This window comes from Callionymus lyra, chromosome 10, assembly GCF_982586985.1.
Source record: "Callionymus lyra chromosome 10, fCalLyr1.hap1.1, whole genome shotgun sequence".
Classification (NCBI taxonomy): domain Eukaryota; kingdom Metazoa; phylum Chordata; class Actinopteri; order Syngnathiformes; family Callionymidae; genus Callionymus; species Callionymus lyra.
In genome coordinates, this window is record NC_141827.1 from 9,961,371 (window position 1) to 9,982,198 (window position 20,828).

The 20,828-nt window shown below is 37.5% G+C and overlaps 1 protein-coding gene across 4 annotated transcripts in view; it reads right to left on the reverse strand.

Moving 5' to 3' along the window:
- The window catches only part of srgap3 (SLIT-ROBO Rho GTPase activating protein 3), a 66,915-nt gene that overhangs the window by 38,286 nt on the left and 7,801 nt on the right, over positions 1-20,828 (reverse strand). For all 4 annotated transcript variants that reach the window (XM_087800157.1, XM_087800156.1, XM_087800155.1 and 1 more), the window contains exons 2-3: positions 12,899-13,094; positions 3,123-3,285 (exon numbers count right to left, since the gene is read on the reverse strand). In XM_087800157.1, coding sequence (XP_087656283.1) covers positions 3,123-3,285; positions 12,899-13,094 — 359 coding nt within the window. The remainder of the gene's footprint in view (positions 1-3,122; positions 3,286-12,898; positions 13,095-20,828) is intronic.

Consider the following 20,828-nt stretch of genomic DNA (forward strand, 5'->3'; position numbering starts at 1 on the left):
GTGCCCAGAAGAGAGAAGGCCGACATGGTCCAAGGATTAGCTGGTTTTTTTCACAGAATTATCTGTGTTCAGACGTTAAATCCAAGTGAAACAAGCTTCAGAAGGGATGTGATAAACGGGGGGAATCCTCGGAGGAGAGGAGCAGCTGGTGGATGGTGTTCTACGCACCAGTGCGTCTGAAAGGAGTGAGTTGTGCTGCAGGGAGTGTGGCGGAGAGAGAGGGAGCAGATATGATGTAACACCGAGCAATCGCCGGAGAAGCTTCTTAGAGAGTCAAAGATTTACAGTTTAAAGTTTAAAGACGCAAATATGCTCTGTGATGGAAACGTCTACATTTAAGTGCTCGTCTGTTGTTTACTGACGAATAATGACACGTGTATCTTCTCCTGCAAGAGATGTCAATCAAAACAAATGACCTTTAAGTAAAGTTCTGGGTCAAACAAAATGTATATTCACCAAACAGGAAGTAGTTTTATGATGTTTACTCCTTCGTTCTTTGAGGGTCAATTTATCTAAATGCGTTTGTTCTCCTTCACCAGAACCACCAGTTTTTGGCTTAAACTTTTCACATCCATAATCTTTGTCCCTCATCTTATCTTAAAAGTTTAATGTGTAGATTCAACTGTGTGTTAAATAGACGTTGGACTCTATTGTATCATCAGTGTGTGTTCGTACAAAACTCTCTTTTCATTGAAATATTTACATAAAAAAAATGATCTTGAGCTCCGCCCACTGAAAACAGTTTTTCTGGAGATGAAATCGTGTTTATCACAACCACACCCTCTCTGCTTTGATTGGTCGAGCATTGAGGTTTGTCACTGTGCGTCATCAATCCTTGAAGTATCCACCTCCAAGGGACTCGTTGTATCAACAAATCGGGCGTGATTACAGCGGGCTGGAGGAGGAGTGAAGCCATTATTACATCATAATGGACTACGCTCTCGTAACCTCTCGTTCGCCGAGATTTCAGACGGGGGGGAAATTTATTAAATTTTTAGAATTTTAAGTAAAAAGTTCAAAACATGGTGATGATGAGGGATTCACTGCAGAACTTTTGTTCTGTTTTTCAGAACAAATAGAAGACATCGTTTCTCCATCATGTCCTGGGTCTGTCCCGTGGTCTCCTCACATTTGGACCAAAATCTTAAAAGCTGCCGACTCGTTCTTTGAGTCTCTACCAAATATCTGGGAGCATAGATTAAAACAAAGCTCATCCCCAAAATTACATTGTTTGGAAAAACTCATTTGATCTTCAATCCCAGATACACGTCCATCAAATACTGTTTACTTTGTCTTAGCCGGACTAGACCAGTGTTACCTCAATTAATGGGATCAAAACTCAGCAGCTTTTCCATTTTATTTTTTTATCATTTGCTTTCACTTCAGAATAGAATTTGAGATTTTGAGCATCAACTTGTAGGAATTTTAGTTCTAATAATGACGTACATGGATGGACTCGAGGAGTGTAGTTTCTTTCAAAATCTCCTTTAGAAGATAAATGTTTGTAAAACAAACTTGAAAGTGAACGAGTAATGAGTGCAGGTCTGTAGGGAAACATAAAGATAATATGACTTTAAGTCGTCTTGGGAATCCGTTGCTTTTTACTCAATATGACTGAAGTATTTTTAGAGCCTTGTTAATATCTGATGCAACAAACAAAAACAATATAAATGTACATAGTTGTGTTTACTCCAGATACTCTGGTTAAAAATTCTTTAATGAACATTTAACTACAATCCTTTATTCTACAATTTAAGAGTCAGAGGAACCGTCGAGCTCAGAAACGATGCTTCACAATCCCTAGAATGTCGGAGCAGGAAAAAGAAAAGGTGAAAGTAAATACTGCTGCCATAAGTTCCGACACACACCGCACCCAACATAACTGCATCACTTACAGCCGTTTCCTTGTTATTCTTAAGAAACACCTGAGAAAGCAGAAAATACGGCTTCTTTATTTTTTAGAAAAATACAATTAACCCGACGCAGTTTTACTACTTTTTCCAACCATGTTATCTTAACCAGGCATTCGCACAGGTCAAGTAGAATTTTTAAAATAAATACGACTTCTTTTATTTGGACACCCACAGACCTGATGTTTGTGTAAGACCTTCAGTCATTTGTGCTACGAGGTGAAAACGAGGCAAAGTTTACCTTCTATTCCCGCGACCGTTCCCTACCTTGCTGGTCGGACAGATTCCACATAACTACCGCTTTGGATTTGTAATCGCTACCTTGTGTCGTCGTCATGGTTATGGTTCGCGACAGAAGATAAACAGGAAACTGAGAAGCTCTAAATTAAAGATAAGATGAGTTTGTGTTGGACAAAATGGAGAGAGTTCAATTCATTTTTCAATGATTATACTAGTATTTACTTTGCTTGGTTTTAAGTAATACTCGTGGATTTCGGGAAGATTTTCCTGGAGCTGGATATAGTAAGTAAGTAAGTAAGTAAGTAAGTAATATTTATTTATATAGCGCTTTTCCAGACCAGGGTCACAAAGCGCTTTAACAATCAAAACAATACTCAAAAAAGTATATGTTTTAAAGATCAAGATAATACTGAGAACAACACAGGAGTTCCAGAAAATCAAGGAAAAGCCTGAACAAATAGAAACGTCTTAAGATGTTTCTTAAAGGAGTCAGTAGATCCATCAAGCGCAAAGAGAGAGGAAGATTGTTCCAAAGCTTAGGAGCAACAGCCTGGAAGGATTTCTCTCCTCTGGTCCTGAGCCGTGTGCGTGGAACCATCAGTAGATTCTGATCCACAGACCTCAGAGCCCGAGCTGGGGTGTAAGGCTGGATCAGATCAGTGATGTAAGGAGGAGCCTGACCATGAATAGATCTGAAAGTAAGAACCAGAATTTTAAAGTTGATCCTGAAAGAAACTGGAAGCCAGTGAAGAGTTTTAAGGATCGGAGAAATGTGAGTTCTTCTACTAGAGCGGGTCAGAATTCTCGCTGCAGAGTTCTGAATCAACTGCAGGCGAGACACATCCTTCTTGTTAAGACATGAAAACAAACTGTTACAATAGTCCAGACGAGAAGAAACAAACGCATGGATTACAAACTCAATCATGTTCCGACATTTTCCTAAGTTTGGAGAGAGATTTCCGCGAAACTAACCTTTTTAAACATGCGGATGACGTCCTCACAGATCTGGGCCAGTCGTACGATGACATTGTTGCTGTAGAGGTCACTGAGGGTCGCATGGTCCCGACTCTCCCGTCGGGTCTGGTTCAGCACCAAGTACCAGCAGTTGACGGAGGATAACAGATGCTGGTCTTTCCTGGAAAACAGATTTCGGTAAGTCTTTCGGAATCAGGAAGTACTTTATTCATCCCCAGTGAAATTGCTTATAGTCGCAGGTTCTCTGTTCACGTCGTAGAAGTGACTGAGGGTAAGACTGTAAAATGTAAATATACAAAAGTGAAATAGAATAAAGTAAATCTTGAAGTGATCGTTCGGCCAAAATTTCAAACTTCACTTATGTCAACATGACAAGGATTATTTTTCAGAGTAATATTTTCTTATTTAAGTGTTATAGACAACAATGTTTGTTCATTTTAATGTAGCAACTGGAGCTCAAGTTCATCTCCCACAAAAAATACACACTTAAAAACATCCAAATACCTCCATACTGCTCGTCTGTAACGTTCACTTGAAGCTTCAAAATTCGGAATGGTTCCGGCAAAATTTCAAAAAGCCTATATTTTAAGCTTGTTTGTAGCAGAAGATTAAACAACAATATGCTACACAAACAGGAAGTACTAAAGGTAAATATCTTCCAGTAAACACTAGACTGGAAACGCTTGCCATGTTTTCCAGGAGTACTTCCTGTTTGTGTAGCATGTTAGCCTTTAGCTTCCACTAAAAACAAGCTTAAAATATAGACTTGTTTAATTTCTTTCAAGCAACAATTCCTCATGTCCAGGTTTTAATACAAGATGGACATTACAGATGAGCAGTATGGAGGTATTTAGATGTTTTTAAGTGTCTTTTTGGACGAAGATGAAGACGAAGACAACAGAGCATCAGTCGCTACATTAAAATTGACTTTAGTTTAACCCTTAGTCGGCAGTTTTAATTTTGGGTGAACTATCGCTTTTAAATATTAAATGTAGCCTTCTATGTAAAAAAAATAAAAATAAAAATAATAAAAATGAATATGATTATGAGTGTTGTACTTTACCTTTACACTTTTATTGATAGTTTACGTTAAAGGATTGAAGGATTTTAAGCATCATTTCGTTCAATATGTAACGTCTGGTAATAACATCAGTTCAACAGCACGTGGAATAAAACACCAGCATCTCTATGAAGCAGAAGAAATGAACTGATGTTGTTGTCGAAGCAGGTTCATGTTTAACCTCAAAGACCGACTTCACCAGGACAAGGTCCTCGGATAAGTCGGACCATCCCTTCAAACCCGTCTTCAGTCCGGATCGATGGAGTGAACCCGCGGAAGAGAGGAAGCGAGAGAAGCGAGTGAGATAGAAGTGGAGCAGTGTAGGGGGTAGAATTTCACACAGAAGCAGAAGCAACATCAAAGAAGTGCTTATGGATGTTCCCGGAATCACATTCAATGAAGGTCTCTCTCATGGAAACGCTTCCACGCCGATGTTCTAACTACGTTAACTGTCTCCAGTCGTGCACACTTGAAAGACGGAAGACGGTATTTCGCCTACTCGTGCATTTAGAAAACAGTGCATCTTTCATTTTTATTTTTATTGTCCTTTGCATCAGTTTCAGCATATTTTTAGTTTTATTTTATTTATTCTATCCTTTCACAATCGTAACAATTTGAACTGAAACTAGATCTTTTAACTCCAAATAGAGCATGTTTGGTTATTTTAGATATGTTTTTTTTAATTTTCTAAATCAAATAAAGTCTATTCAACCTTTACTTATCAAATATTATCCCGTTTCTCCATTTCTAAACCTCACATTGCAAAAAAAAGGAGTTGCAAAATCACCTCTTTAGAGCAATTCCTATCGTATTAAGCTCCATAGATGTGTTCATTTCCATCCATCAACCATTTTCCACGTCTCTTTCATATATATTTATATACATATATAAACCAGCCAGATGGATTAAACACGCACGTTTATCCTCTCGGCTTGTATAGCTCATGGCTTCTCTTTGGATGGCTCCTCGCCATCAGAACTTACCCACAGGATGTATCATTAGCATGCAGGAGACAGGAGAGCATCCCTAAGCTTCCTTGAGGAGGATGAAGGAGAGGAAGAGACGACTGGAGCTTTCTGCCGCTACCTCTTGTTTTTGAGTCAAGAACTGAATCTCTGAGGTTTTTTCCGAGCCGTCAGTCGTCAAGAAAAAAGCAGGTATTTGTGACAATTAAAGAAAACTAATGAATAACCCTTCTGTAAAAAGAACTGCACCATTTAGACTACATATCCCAGCATGCACTGCAGTAACAGAAGCTCTTAAAATAATACACATTGTAAGACACCAAGATTTAAATTGGATGAGTTTGCTGGTGCAAGTAAGTAACGTTGAGCAATGAACTGACTGTGTTTTTGTTCTGCTACTATCTGGGAATCAGTTTTACACCTTATTTTTAGATTCAATTATTTTTATTGTCATTGCATTCTTTAGAAATGTAGAGAAGTTTTTTTTACTTAGGACCAGCAAGAAAACAACATTGCAGCTTTAAAGACAAATAAAATACACTACCACTAGTGATATTAATTTCACCGATAATAATACTAATCCTAAAACCACTAATAACAAAAATAATTAATGCAATTTAAAATACAACTAACAATAACATTAATAATTCATTTTTTAACTTTCATCAATATTTTAGTAGCTTTGATCTTGTGTTAGATACTCAGAAAATCTCTCAAGAATGCACTAAAACTACGTTTTTCACTGTCGGAAATGAACATTTGAATTCATACTGTGCTTTATGTGAACAATACACCTTTGAAACATGTGATTTTGAACATAACAAAAAAGTTAATTATAACATATTTAGTTAAATAAGTGGACATTAGCAGGTTTAAAATACAGATTATGTTCATGTTTGTGAATTATTAATCTTTCTTTCTACATGATAAATGTATCCATCATAGTTAAAATAAAACATGAGAATACAGTAAAGACTAATAATAGGGTAAAATAACATAAACAAAAAGTGTTGCTTTTGTGTGTTTATTTGCCTCCATTTTCCTGTTACATTATTTATGTTTCACTTGTGATATGTTCTCCAGAGAAAAGATGAACGGATCGATGTAAACTTAGTTTGATACTAAATATTCGCTCCAGAACCAGAGTCTTTGTCCAAAGTTAGATACTGATCACGGTCGGTCGAACTTCCAAAAATCCTTTTAGCTTCAGCAGTTTGTCTGTAATGGATCCGATCGGACCGATTATATATTAATCGTCCGGTATGTTAGGATGAATAATGGCGTCTGAGAAATACCTGCACTTGACTGTCGTGTCAGAAATAAATCAAGTAATTAAATATATAACTTATATTCCACTACTTTTGAAAGTAAATTAAAATACTAATAATCTAACATTTGTTTCTCGCTCTCCGTTTGCCTCGTGTGACTTTTGGGATTCATCAAATACTCGTGTGTTTACGATCAGATCCGAGTGTTGCTCCTGGTTTATGAATCTGGAGTCGATTTTTCTTAGACTTTTGATTGAACATGATCATTTTTCATCAAACTTCACATATATTTCAACTTTATATACTTTCAAATCAGAAGAATAACCTCCCGCCTTTAAGGTAAGATGCTAAATTATTTCTGGATCAACTTTAAAATTCTGGTTCTTACTTTCAGATCTATTCATAGTTAGACCTTCCATCACTGATCTGATCCAGCCTTACACCCCAGCTCGGGCTCTGAGGTCTGTGGATCAGAATCTACTTATGGTTCCTGAACACGCTTCAGGACCAGAGGAGAGAAATCCTTCCAGACTGTTGCTCCTAAGCTTTGGAACGATCTTCCTCTCTCTTTGCGCTTGATGGATCTACTGACTCCTTTAAGAAACATCTTAAGACGTTTCTATTTGTTCAGGCTTTTTCTTGATTTTCTGGAACTCCTGTGTTGTTCTCAGTGTTATCTTGACCTTTAAAGTATATACTTTATTGAATATTGTTTTTGATTGTTAAAGCGCTTTGTGACCCTGGTCTGGATATTCTGCTATACAAATAAAAATGACTTACTTACTAAATAAATACACTGAATAAAGCTTCAATCTAAAGACAAAAACGGGACGAGAGAGCGAGAGGTTTTCTTTCCTCGTCATCCGGGTCGACGGTTGTCCTCACGCTCTGGTCACGGCTGAACGACACTCGAATCACATGGACTCTGAGACGGTCTGTCTGAGCTGGATCCTCAGAGGCGAGGAGTGTGTACTGCGTGGGCTTCTAATCCCCCCTCGCACTGGCGGTGTCTTATCAATGAAACAGATGAGGGAGAAAAAGCCAACACAGTTTCAAAGGAAGAGTGGGAGCACACATCGCCGGCTTTGGTATTCAAATTGGATTCATCCCCGGCAAAGACATGACTCGGAAGATTCGAACGCCGTTCGGGACACACACACGTTTAATGACTGACAGCTGCCGAACCACAGGGAAGATTTTTATTAAATGAACCTTTCATCGGTTGGATTTATTGTTCTTACATCAGCGGGTCGTGTTTCACTTGAGCAGAGACGAGGGATTGATGTTTCGACATTAAAACACCCGAGTCTGACACGTGGCAGATGTTCATAAAATAACTAATGTTGCTTTTTTTTTTTAAAGAAAAAAAAAAATGAAACAAGTCATTTGTCTCTGCGTCTTCAATCGCTCCCTGATGTTTCGCTGGAGTTATGGAAACACTAACGGGATCACGGTATCGAGTGATTCATGTTGGCAGCAGAGCCGACACCTTAAATCAAGACGTGCTTCTGGTTAGTCGCAGAAAACTGACACTAAAATATTTGTGTTGGGTCAGGAGGTCGAAGACTGAATCAGACTTTCTTCCATCATCACGGAAGGATGTATTATAAAGTATTGTTATTGATTAAAAGCGGTTTAATTACTGCAATTACCAGTTTAATTTTGAAAATTCCCAGAAGGGTTTTGTGATGGAAAACACTTCATATGGCTCAGTGGTTCCCCTAGTGGTTCGTCACAATAAAGGCACGACAAGTTTTGGGGGAAAAAATCCAAACAGAATAAGAAGAAAATACATTAAAACATTTCAGCTAAACATGTTGAAAACATTTCACTTGCAGCAACTAACATGTTACTGATGGTTTTTTGTTTTGCTTTTGAATCAATCTTATCTTGAATCACAGTTTGTTTTTTTTACAATTAACATGCAAATATTCACAGCGTTTGTTCATTTTTGTATTTGAAATTTCAACTTGGTCCCTAGATGGCAGATGTCATTACGTCCTCCGCGGCTAAAGGAACGAATGCATCTTGCGAGATCATGGCGATGACTGAGGACGAGAGGATACAGTTGATTCCAGCAGCTTTTAAAGCTGATGTTTTGACATATTTTGGTTTCAAAACAAATACAACTTCATCAAGAGTCATGTGGTCTGTAAATTCTACAACACCAGACACACAAATATATACTTGTTCTATTAATACTTCACAGTATGTAAAATAATTTTATTTTTTTTACTGAAATAAAAAAAAGGAAAGCTGAATGTTTGACGTGCGTAAGCTGCCACTTGGACAGACAATAAAAGCAGAAATGATTATTAAAAATCCGTACTCAGACTGTTTTATTGATATGAAATGTGTTTGCTTGGATTTATTAATCACCACATGAGAAGAGAATACTTCCTGGGGAACAATCTGAAATACTTAGAATTAGGAACAAAAAAAAAATCATATTCATTAAAGAACTTTGGTTCCTCGTTCCTGCTGTGAACTTTGAAACTCATCTATCGATCCATCGATCTATCTATCCATCTATCTATCCATCTATCATCTATCTATCTATCTATCTATCCATCTATCCATCTATCATCTATCATCTATCATCTATCTATCTATCTATCTATCCATCCATCTATCTATCCATCTATCATCTATCTATCTATCTATCTATCTATCTATCTATCCATCTATCCATCTATCCATCTATCCATCTATCCATCTATCCATCCATCCATCCATCCATCCATCCATCTATCTATCTATCTATCTATCTATCTATCTATCTATCTATCTATCTATCTATCTATCTATCTATCTATCTATCTATCTATCTATCTATCTATCTATCTATCTATCTATGTATCCATCTATACATTCATCCATCTATCATCTATCATCTATCATCTATCTATCTATCCCATTAAAATATTGTAACATTTTCTATGTTTAATTTTAACACGAATAAAATGTGGATTCACAATGAAAATTCCAGTGTAAAACATTTAATTTTACGATCAGGAAACATACAGACAGGTGTCAATCAAAAGTGTTTCCTGGTGTAGATCATTACTTTCAGCTAATCTGAAGGAGATTATTTGATATGAGGATCGTACATTAACACAAAGTCTATCCTCTCCGCTTTGCAAGTTGCGTCTTTAACCAATAAAAAGTTAGCTCAAGCTCTATTCGAAGTTCAAAGTGCAGATGTTTCAATGTATCGTTCTCTCACTGTGGCCTATAAGAGGTAAAACCAAAGAACAAAATGCTCCTGGAAGCCGCGGTGTAGCTGCAGTGGCTGTAAATCACTTTGGCATCCAGCTTGCTAATGAATCTGCACTGGAAGATCTCAGCCAACGGTGCTGTGATCCAGCACATATGGAGCCGGTCCTGGCCACAGTCCATTCTGTTTTACTGCCGTGATTATCGCCGCTGAATAAAAGAGCTAATGAAAAGATGTACTCGGGCCACCATCTGGTGACTTGATCCGACTCCAGCGCTGACTTATCCGACTCGAGACCCCAAGATCACGTGACCCGGGGCGCACACAGTCCGCCTACACACTTGACATGGCCCACCATAAAACTTTTAATTGATACGGATTCATGTAAGTAAGTAAGTAAGTCATTTTTATTTAAAGAGCGCTTTTCCAGACCAGGGTCACAAAGCGCTTAAACAATCAAAACAATATTCAATAAAGTATATACTTTAAAGGTCAAGATAAAACTGATAACATAACAGGAGTTCCAGAAAATCAAGGAAAAGCCTGAACAAATAACGATGTTAGGATAAAATAAGAAACTTATTGATGCAAAGCAAACTGAAGACATTTTTTTAAACCAGAAGCTCATTTAAATAATGTATTTTTGTTACGAGGCAAAAGTCTAGTAAATGTTACATATTGTTTTCGGCCAATGACTTTGACTGTTTTAAATTTTGAGTTGAGTTTAACACCCCGCCTTAGATGATGACACGAATGGATCATTATTTTTGTAATTATTATTATTATCATTTGCTAGATACGCCTTTGAATGACTCTGACGATACGATACAATATATTGTGATAGTGTAGTAACAAGGATATATGTGTAGTATTGTCAAGTACTTGACTCTGGTTGTCGCAGAATTTACAGACCACATGACTCGTGACTCTTGATGAAGTCGTAACAGCTTCTATTTGTTTTGTGCGAACAACAGCTTTAAAAGCTTCTGGAGTCACTGTATCCTCTCGTCCTCAGTCATCTCTGGGATCTCACGGGTGCTTTAATTGCATAGGATGTAATGACTGCTGCCATCTAGCGGCCCAAAGTTTAAATGCAACACAAAAATGCTGTGAATATTTGCAAATAAAAATTACAATTAAATATTGAATGATTTTATTTTATACACACATTTTGAAATATAAACCTTATAAGAACTATGATGAAAATAAAATATGGTATTAAAGAAATTAATAACAAATATAAATTAAAATAAATATGGATACAGAATCAGAATGTTTAGTATATCTATATTTTATCACAGCCCTCTGAATGACGGCGCTAACTTTGAGTGAAAGCGACACCACAGTCCAACATCAGTACCAGGATCCACCTCCTGCTTCAAGGACCACCAGGGTTTTCCCTTCAAATGTCATTTTATTTGTAACGCTCTCGGAGGGTTGTTGTTTCTGCTAACACGTGTCCGTGTGGATAAGATCAAGTCTGCAGTCTCAAAGGTTAAGCCCGAGTGTTTCAGCAGCAGAGTTCTGTCTACTGTCAGACCCGAGACAACAACAGAACCGGACCTCCTCGCACAGCTGGAGCCCATTACCCCCGAAATCCACACCCATTTCTAACATGCGCTCACTCTCTAGAGCCGAGGCACAGGGAAGGGTTGGAGATTATCCCAGCTACTACAGGCGAGAGGCGGGGGACACCCAGAGACACACACTTATAGTATATACTTATCTGAATAAAGGGCTGTAGAACTGAGTCATGGCAGGGGCCAAATATTTCAGCAGTTCAAGTCATAGGCTTAAAGCAGCTCATTGCGATTATAAGTCGAGCGACCCCAGTGGATTAAAGTGGTAGTGTTTAGCTCGACGGGAGACCACATTTCCCATGAGCACCCGCTAAACGTTGCAAAAGTTGCCATGTTTGTAGCAGTTGGACGAATTTTCTGTTTCCAGACTTCCATTGACTGAATGAAGGATGATACCAATGTGATAATGAATCAGATTGTGGATAATGAAATATAAGTTATGACGGCTTTGTAAATAACATAACTTTAACTTTTTTAATGTACCGTAATTTGCCCCTCCCCCACACCCCAACCACAACCAGCGCGATATGTAGCATGTTCACACCATCCCCAAATTTTACAGTGAAAATAAAAATCGCACAAAACACCTCAAGTCACAGTATATGAGTCATTCAACTAGTTTTAAGTTGAGGTGTCATCACAAGTTACTTTAGTACAAAAATATTAAGGTACACAAAACTACCCAGAGCTGCTTTAACAAAATGTATATTTACTTAAGTCTGATATGTATATAGTTTGTCTCATTCTCTGAGGCTCAATTCATCTTATTTATCTCCATGCTTGTCCTTCTGACAAATTCTGATTTTGACTTAGATGATGTCACATATGGATACTTTTATTTGACTCTGGCGAGACGATACGCATCACAATACAGAGGCAACATTACAATATAGCGTGATACTATAGTAGGAAGTATATATTTGTAGTATTGTCGAGTACTTGACTCAGGTTTTGCAGACTTTACAGACCACATGACTCTTGACGAAGTCGTACCTGCTTTCATTTGTTTTTAAACTAAGAAATGTCCAAAAATCAGCTTTAAAAGCTGCTGGAGTCGAATGTATCCTCTCGTCCTCAGTCATCTCGGGAGACTCTACTGTTCGAGCTCTCTTATCTTAAACACATCCTTATAGTTCACCATACTAACATGAACAATAATCTATTTTTCCTGCAGGCCACATAAAATGACTTAGTGGCCAGTAATACACAGGTTTTTTTACGTTTATAAACATCTGCATGTATTTAGACTGAGGGAGGAAACCGGAGTACCTGGAATACACCCGTGCAAGCACAGGGAGAGCATACATTCAACACAAAAAGGCCACAGGTTGCCTTCAGCTGGAAGCAAACCCGCAACCTTTTGCTGTGAAGCAGCCGTTCTTACCTCGACAACACCTTTAATGAGGAACACACTGGCGAGGCCAACAATGAACGGAAAAGAAGATAAAGTTGTTTTTTTCACACATAAGTACCTTTTTCCTTTCATCCTAACTGAACTTTCTTAAAAGACAAAACAGACCACATGAGGGATAAACATGAAAAAAAAGAAAATACGTTGTTAAAAAGTAAACACATGTTTGTGAACGCAGGAGATATTTATAGAGATTTCATGAAAGTATCTTTAAGGAGATGCAACCTTTCACAAACATTCTCCTCATCTTGGAATATTGAAGATGAACTCACTTGAACTGCTGGTGCTCCCTGGAGCTGCGGATTTTGGACGAGAACCTTTCAGCCAGCTTCTCTAAACTGCGGGAATATTCCAGTTCAATCTCAGCTTTCCGGCGAAAGAACTCCTGCAGGTCCTGGAGCAGCTGGATACGGGACTCGGACTGTTGCTCCAAGCATTTGAACTGCTCCACCAGCTGGTTGCGGATCTCTGCGGAGCGACAGACGGAAGAAAACGTAAGGTCGACCGAAATGTAAAAGAACTGTCAAGTGTTAATGAAAGACCATCATCCGATCTCTGTCCTCGATTCCACAGGATGATGAAGGTTTTAAATACACAATATTACAAGGTACATTAAAACAAATTAGACTAAAGATGAATTCATAATGGAACTGACACAAATAATTGATTTAATAAGTAAGAAAAATCTGTTTTTATACAAACTTTTTTAACAAAAACTAATTTCTGACTCGACAACGATGTGAAGCTTTTGAAGCTCGGAACATGTTCTTCAAGTCAAGGCCGTCCTTTGTAAACCAAAAACCAAGGCTGTGTTTTGATGAAAGTATACAAAGTAAAACAGCCTCAGAAACGTCTTCATACCGTAAACACGACTGACCTTTTTTTATGTCCTCGATTAATATCTTTTTACCACTGATTCGTTGAGTCGTGAGGAATCAGGAATAATTTAAAGGACTCAATCTTGGTTGTTTTTATAATCTAAAAAAATGTTTTTAAACTTTAAATGTTTTACTAAAGCACCATCGTGTCCCTATTCATGATTATATATCTTTAAAACCTTCAGGTCACATTTTTTTGACCAGATTTTCTTCTTTTTTTGGCCTATAAATGTCTTATATCATACTGTATTTTTTGCAATTGTATATACATAAACGATACAGTGGTCCTTTGTTTATTGCAGGGATTAGGTTCTGAAAAGAATCCACAACAAAAGTGAAAAGTTAAAATATTTATTTAACAACATTTATTTAAACTTGATGACCAGCTCTCGTAATCCTTTGCCGCCCAGCCAACCAATCGCGGCTGCCGATCCCTGTTGTCGTGGCAACATAGACGTACAATGTAAATACAGTATTGTAGCGACTAATGAACCTTTATTAGAGGGTATATAGAAAGGCATGATGGGAGTTTTGTTGGCACCATTAGTATTGTTGTTGCACTAGTTAGTCTCCCAGGTTCTGTGGTTGTGTCGAAGTTTATCTACTGTTTAAATAAATAAACCGTTGGTCAAAGTGTGTTAGTCTCATTGACTTTTCTATATTTTTCAGGTAGATTTAAACGCTCCCTCGACTGTACCAGAATAAATCGCGGCCCCACCGGACCGGTAATTGTCCAACTGTAGCTCTAAGTGGAACCTTATCCTGTCAGGTAGATTTAATTCCCCTGAATATCAGAGAAAGTGTCTCCTGGAGAAAAGTCTGGGAGTCCAGTCGGGAACAGAGAGACGTCTGTGCTGCTAAACAATGACGTTCGGCTACAAAGAGCTTCAGTGAACGGAACAGGGAGAAGGAAGTTCCTGAGCTAACATTGGAATCAGTCGTTTGATCACAGATCCTGTCACTTTTTTACTTTCTCTCATGACGATTCTACTCATCTCGTCCAACATAAAAATATCCCGACAAAAGAAATACAGTTAGGAATGTCTCTGTAGATAGTTTTTGTTCAGTGACAGGACGACTGTATTATCGACGGCGGGGATTCCCAACAACTGTCCTGCGAGAAATACTCAGGAATGACATGAAACGTTGTCTTATTTCACCTCATTGCTTCTCTTATATTCTGTTTAGACGGAGAAGATTCCAACTCTATCGGGTATCTTTTAATGTGACACACAAATTGGCACCAGATGAAAGTAGGAAAGTTTTAGTGCCACAATTTTTTAAACACCACAATAGGTACAAAAATTGAAAACAACAAGCAGTCGTGAGCTTCCATCATCTTCTCTTGCATTGTTCATCATTTATTGAAGGAGGAGATTTGATTGAAACATGCTCTTGTGGAACGTTTTCTGGACAATTATTTAATAAATCAAAACATAAGCAATGATTATTTTTGGTATTGAAAGTCTATTAAAACTAAATTATCTTTATATATATTGTGATATTTTCGTTTGGTTGTTTGCCATTTCGTTTTGTGTCGATAAGAGTCAACTAATGTGTTGATTTAAGTGTATATTTAAAAGATGTTGGACTCTATTGTACTAATCAGTTTGTGTGAAAAATAAATTATTTTCATTGAAATATTTACATTAGAAAATGATCTTAAGCCCCGCCCACTGAAAGCTGTTTTTTTTTCTGGAGTTGAAATCTTGTTTAGCATAACCACACACACACTCTGCTGTGATTGAAGTATCGAGGGTTGTAACCACATGTAATCAATCCTGGAAGTCTCCAACTCCAAGGGACTCGGTGTATAAACAAAGCGGGCGTGATTACAGTTGGCTGGAGGAGGAGTGAAGCCATTATTACGTCATAATGGACTCTGCTCTTGTAACCTCTTGTTTGCTGAGATTTCAGACGGGGGAGAACTTTATAAAGTAATAAGTTCAAAACATGGTCATGATGAGGGACTTACTGTATCTTGGAGAGGAAGACTTCAGCGTTTGAAAGATGTGAGTCAAGAGAGTTGGAAATTCACATCAGTTGCACTTTAACTGTGACTTGTGTTTCTCTTAGTATAAGTAAGTAATGATCTTTCAGTTGTTTGCTCACCTTCACTGCCCTATATGATCATCAATTAAGATGAATTTTGGCAGGAGAGTGTTGGCAGAAGTCATCACTTAATGAACGCTGTAACTCCAGGAATACGGTTGTAAATCAACAACTAGAACTAAGCGGATAATTCACAGTAAAAGAAGACCTTGATCAAAGTCAAGCGATCATTTAGCTTCCACTCCACTAAATTGACAACAGCCAAAAACTTGGCAGACTAATCTTCAGACAATATATTAAAGTAATTCTGGTTTTCCCTTTTTTTGTGATGCACAAAGGATGGAACTTGCGTTAACGATGTTGTATCGTGTCCCCGTCCTGAAGCTGCAACTCTCGAAAATAAAACTGTGATGTTCTCTCAGGGAGTTCCTTCTGTGGCAAACCACTGCTCCAGCCCTTCCTTTCATCCACGGACCTCCTCCCCCCCCCACAAAATCCCTGAAGGACTTAGAGCCCCTATAAACGCCTGCCACAACCCACGAGCAAGCCAACGTTACGTCCACAGCGTAGCCTCGGCTCTCTGAACAAGACCGAAACAACGCCACAGCAGGAACCCCCGAAAGGAAAGAAAAGGAGCGTGAAAGGCTCATGGGAGCCAGCGACGACTTTCATCTTTCACAATAGTGAACTCTGAACCGGCAGACACAGCCGTGGCTTACCAGGAGGGGTTTGGGAATCTAGGTCATACACACCAGCGCTGTGTTGTCACGCTGAGAAAGAGAGACAAGTTGTTTTTATCTGTCAACTATAGTGGAGTTAAAGGTCTGTGGTGTCGCCAAAACAAAGGACTTGCATTGTGAAAAGAAATGGATTTTAATGTTAAAATAATGCTTCGATCAAAGTTCATTTTATGAGATATAATGCTTGGACACCAAGATTTGTTCCAGTGTGCGGCAGATGCATCTTCCCCTCTTGAATTTGGCAATTTATTCTGTTAAGATAATAACATTTACAACTTTATTGACACTACACAGTCACAGAAAACAACGTTTGTAATGGTCCAGGTACCAAAAATGAACCAATGATCCACTTTTTTTGTCATAATCTCATGAGCACCTAAATATGTCATTGGATCAGCCAGTTGTCAATCAACATTTTACTTGTATCACTCATTTCCTGTGAGATTGATCTTATCAACATGGATGCCGGGATATGTCGATGTTAAAAAAAAGAAGCCAATCTTGGTTGAATGGTTCCTCTGCTTTTTATGCAAGTCCTGGATTTGTATCAGTGTTTGTTTGTTTGTTTGTTTGTTTTAAAGTACCACAACAACATTTGGTTAGAATTCTGTGTAACAAACTTGCCTTTTTTATTATTATTTTTCTTCAAAATCTCCAATTTAAAAATGAAAGATTCTCTGTCAAATGTTTATAGATCCAAAGCAAATTATTGAAATATTGAAAGATTTATACATTTTCGTTTCATCACTAGGAATATCAAAAAAAACACAAACAATAATAAAAAAAAAAAGAGTTTCAATCTTCATGACCAAACATCTAGTGTTTCTTGTGATTTAAACCAAGCCATGTTGAAAAGTTAAGATTCGACAGAGAAACTAATGATAAGTTTAATGTCTCTAATGTTGATGAGTTACAATGAGTTTCACACGAGTCTTGTCAGTAAAATCAAACTCAAAATAACAAGGTGTTATATTCGCTGTAGAACTGGGTGCAGCAGGTGTGATATGAAAGCTTCACAGGAGAGGCGTGAGAAATGGTTTAAGAGTTAGAGACAAGGAAAGAAAGGAAGCAGAGTTAGAGGAGGCAGAAGACAATTTAGTTTCAATGTTTTTTACTGGCAAAACTACTTAAGAATATTCTCCATATCTCTGAGTCATTCACCTCGTGTAACTGTGACTTAATAGCATCCATGTCACAGTGGCTTATAGATACATATAGATGTTTTTTTTTGGAATTAGAAATAAATCAAGCATATAATGAGAGTACCTAAGAAAAAAATATTTTTGAAACTCAAGCAGCTTTATCTTGTAGTTAGAATCTGGACAGTCAGTGATCAATAAAATACAATAAAGGTAAGGAGATGCAACATTATGTAACAAAATAATACACATTAACATAAAATGATATTTGAAAAATTAACACAATGACTGTGTCTATTTGTTTTTAAATATATTTACTGTATAGATACCTATTTGTATATATATATATAATTTTGTTTTTACTTTGAATGTTCAATCCAGTTCAGTTTTTCCATAATAAAAAACAAAAATGTATTTGTTTTATTGTATATGACTCATTTCTGACTTTCTTTGTTCATAGTTGTTTTGTAAATAATGTAAAGTGTTCCAATAAAAAATAAAAAACGATTAAAAAACACAGTTGTAGATGCTGAGACTTTAGGATGCTAGATGTGAAATTCAACACAATGATTAACTTAATCTTAATTTATTTAATCCTGCTCATCTCACAACTATAAGAATTAAATGTAAACCTAATCTTGGTGCTACCACAAAAGTATACTTGGACACCATCACTCGCTCTGTGTGAGGAACCCCATGATTCAGGTTCCAGTCATTGAACTAATCTCCCTCTTGTCTAATCCCTCATTGATTAATCCACTATTGGCTGCTGAAGGGCCCCTGAGGTCCGGGGCCCCTGCTTCCCCGGGTTCAGCACGTGTTCTCGGAGATAAGACAACAGGACAAGAAGAGAATCAATAGCACTTAGAGTCGTGAGCTGATTGTGCTTCTGTCCCTGGACATGTCAGCTGTCACTCAAGAATCAAACCTCTCCTGGTTATCGACCTACTTATCACATTCTCTGCAGCACCACAACAATAAACAGGGTTGTGAAAAAGAGTAGATTTCACCTAATTCATCTCACCCCAGAGTACAATTTAAAAACCTCATTTAATAAACAACAAAAGTATATATTATAACAGTTTATTTTATGTTTAAGTTGTTTATTTTTTCTCTCCTTGGATAAGAAAAACATGGTGGAAATGTCTTCTTTAAAAAGTTATAAACATGGACAGCAGGAGCAGGAAGTCACAAGTGTGATCACATCAAATAGAGCCGTTTGATTTATATATAAATGTAAAGTTAAGTCAACATAACTAGGTCAAGTAGATTTGTCATCATAGAAAAAACACAACAGACCAGAGAATATATGTAAGTAAGTAAGTCATTTTTATTAGTATAGCGCTTTTCCAGACCAGGGTCACAAAGCGCTTAAACAATCAAAACAATAAAGTTATATCAATAAAGTATATACTTTAAAGATGAAGATAAAACTGATAACACAACAGGAGTTCCAGAAAATCCAGGAAAGGCCTGAACAAATAAAAACATCTTTGTTGTTTCTTAAAGGAGTCAGTATGTATAAGGTAAGGTACAACTTTATTGTATGTATGTGTTTGTGTATATTAGATCTCATAATAAATAGTAGCTAGAATATTTAAAGTACCGATCAAAGTGTGATATTTACTCAAACCATTACTATGAAATTATAAAGTTCAAATGTCAACAGCAGGAAATACAGATATAAAGTAAAATAACTGTCCAGTACAGGATGATCACACCAGCTTGTGTTTTTTATTCTCCTGTTGAGTTTAATGTTCGGTACATCTATGAAGGTTCTTTTTGAACAAATATGACGATAGGAAAAAAACAAACTCATAAGAGTTGCATTTAAAAACTGATATTTAAACATTATTTTCATGTTTCCTTCATAATAAACACTTGTGTTATCAATAGCTATGACATTGTGATAAAGGTGTGTATTGAGAAGACTCTAGCGATACGACACATATCAAGACTCGGGGTCAATGATATGATATATAGTGATACTGTACGAACAAAGATATATTTGTAGTATTGTCGAGTACTTGACTCTGGTGTTGTAGTATTTACAGACCACATGACTCTTGACGAAGTCGTAACTGCTTTCATTTGTTTTCAAACCAAAATATGTCCAAACATCAGCTTTAAAAGCTGCTGGAGTCGACTGTATCCTCTCGTCCTCAGTCATCACCGGGATTTTGCAGGATTTCATTGATCCTTTATCTGCGGAGGACGTGAAGACTTAAGCCATCAAGTGGCCGGAAGTTTATTTTCAAAAGCAAAAATGATGCAAATAATAATGTAAGAATGTGACAAAACATTTTTTCGACTCATTTTTTGTGCTCGACCCTATAGAAATGAAACCAAAACGAAATCACAGCCACTCAACGGTCGTCACGAGTCGATGAATCCATCGGGTCGAGGTAAAACAACCACATAAAAACAGGAACACGCCCTTCACGATGCTCTGCAGGACCAGCCTGAGAGGTGTTGCCATGGCAACACAGGCGTGCACCGGAGGAGAGGGAGCCGCATATTGGCGAGGAGGAGATAAGGACGTTATATAGGTGTCTGGTGGCAGCGCTGACGGGGAAATGGAGGGGAAAAGACATCGGGAAACGTGGCAGAATTGAAATGACAATCGACTTATGGTTTGTATTTATATTTTCTAGTTGACACAGAAGGCTGTGGTCGTCTTTTTTTTAAATGGTACAGGTTCGGTACATGTCAGTCAACACGGGAAAACCATTTTCATATTTTATGGTTTTGTTTTTTTTATCTCATTCATTCATCAATCCAGCGTCTTTCATCATTTTAAGTGCAGAACCTTAAGTCCAGGTTCATGCATTGATGTAACTTAAAGGTACTAAAGGAGTCGACCGGCCCATAGAAAAGGGTGATAACACCAATAAAGATACTCTCACTTGAGTGGAGTGAGTACTTCTAGGGATTGGTGCTCTGTAAATAGTTGCGCTCCAATTATCTGAGTTAATCTGCCAGGTCTCTGCTGTATCAACTTCATTAACTTCTTTAAAAATAAACCTACTGGAACACCCGTTTATAACTCCCACGTACTTACTCGGACGATCTTTGAACAGGCATCACATTCTCACTAAATCTTCTGACGTTTCCACAAAGGACTAGAAAAATGAAGTCAATTTTTATGAAGTTAATTCCAGGTTTATAACCCAGATATCAGGCACTCGCTGGTGTAGTGGTTCGTATGACCGTCTCACATCAACCGACTCGCGCAGAAGATGCATCTCTGACTGATCAGCCATTGAAAATGAATGAGTTTTTAAATTTAAAGCTCAATTTAGACGATCAACCAAATTTACTCATTTTCTACTCACCCTCATGTCGACTAAGGGTTCTTTTCAGAGTAATATGCTCTTTTTAGAGTTATAGACA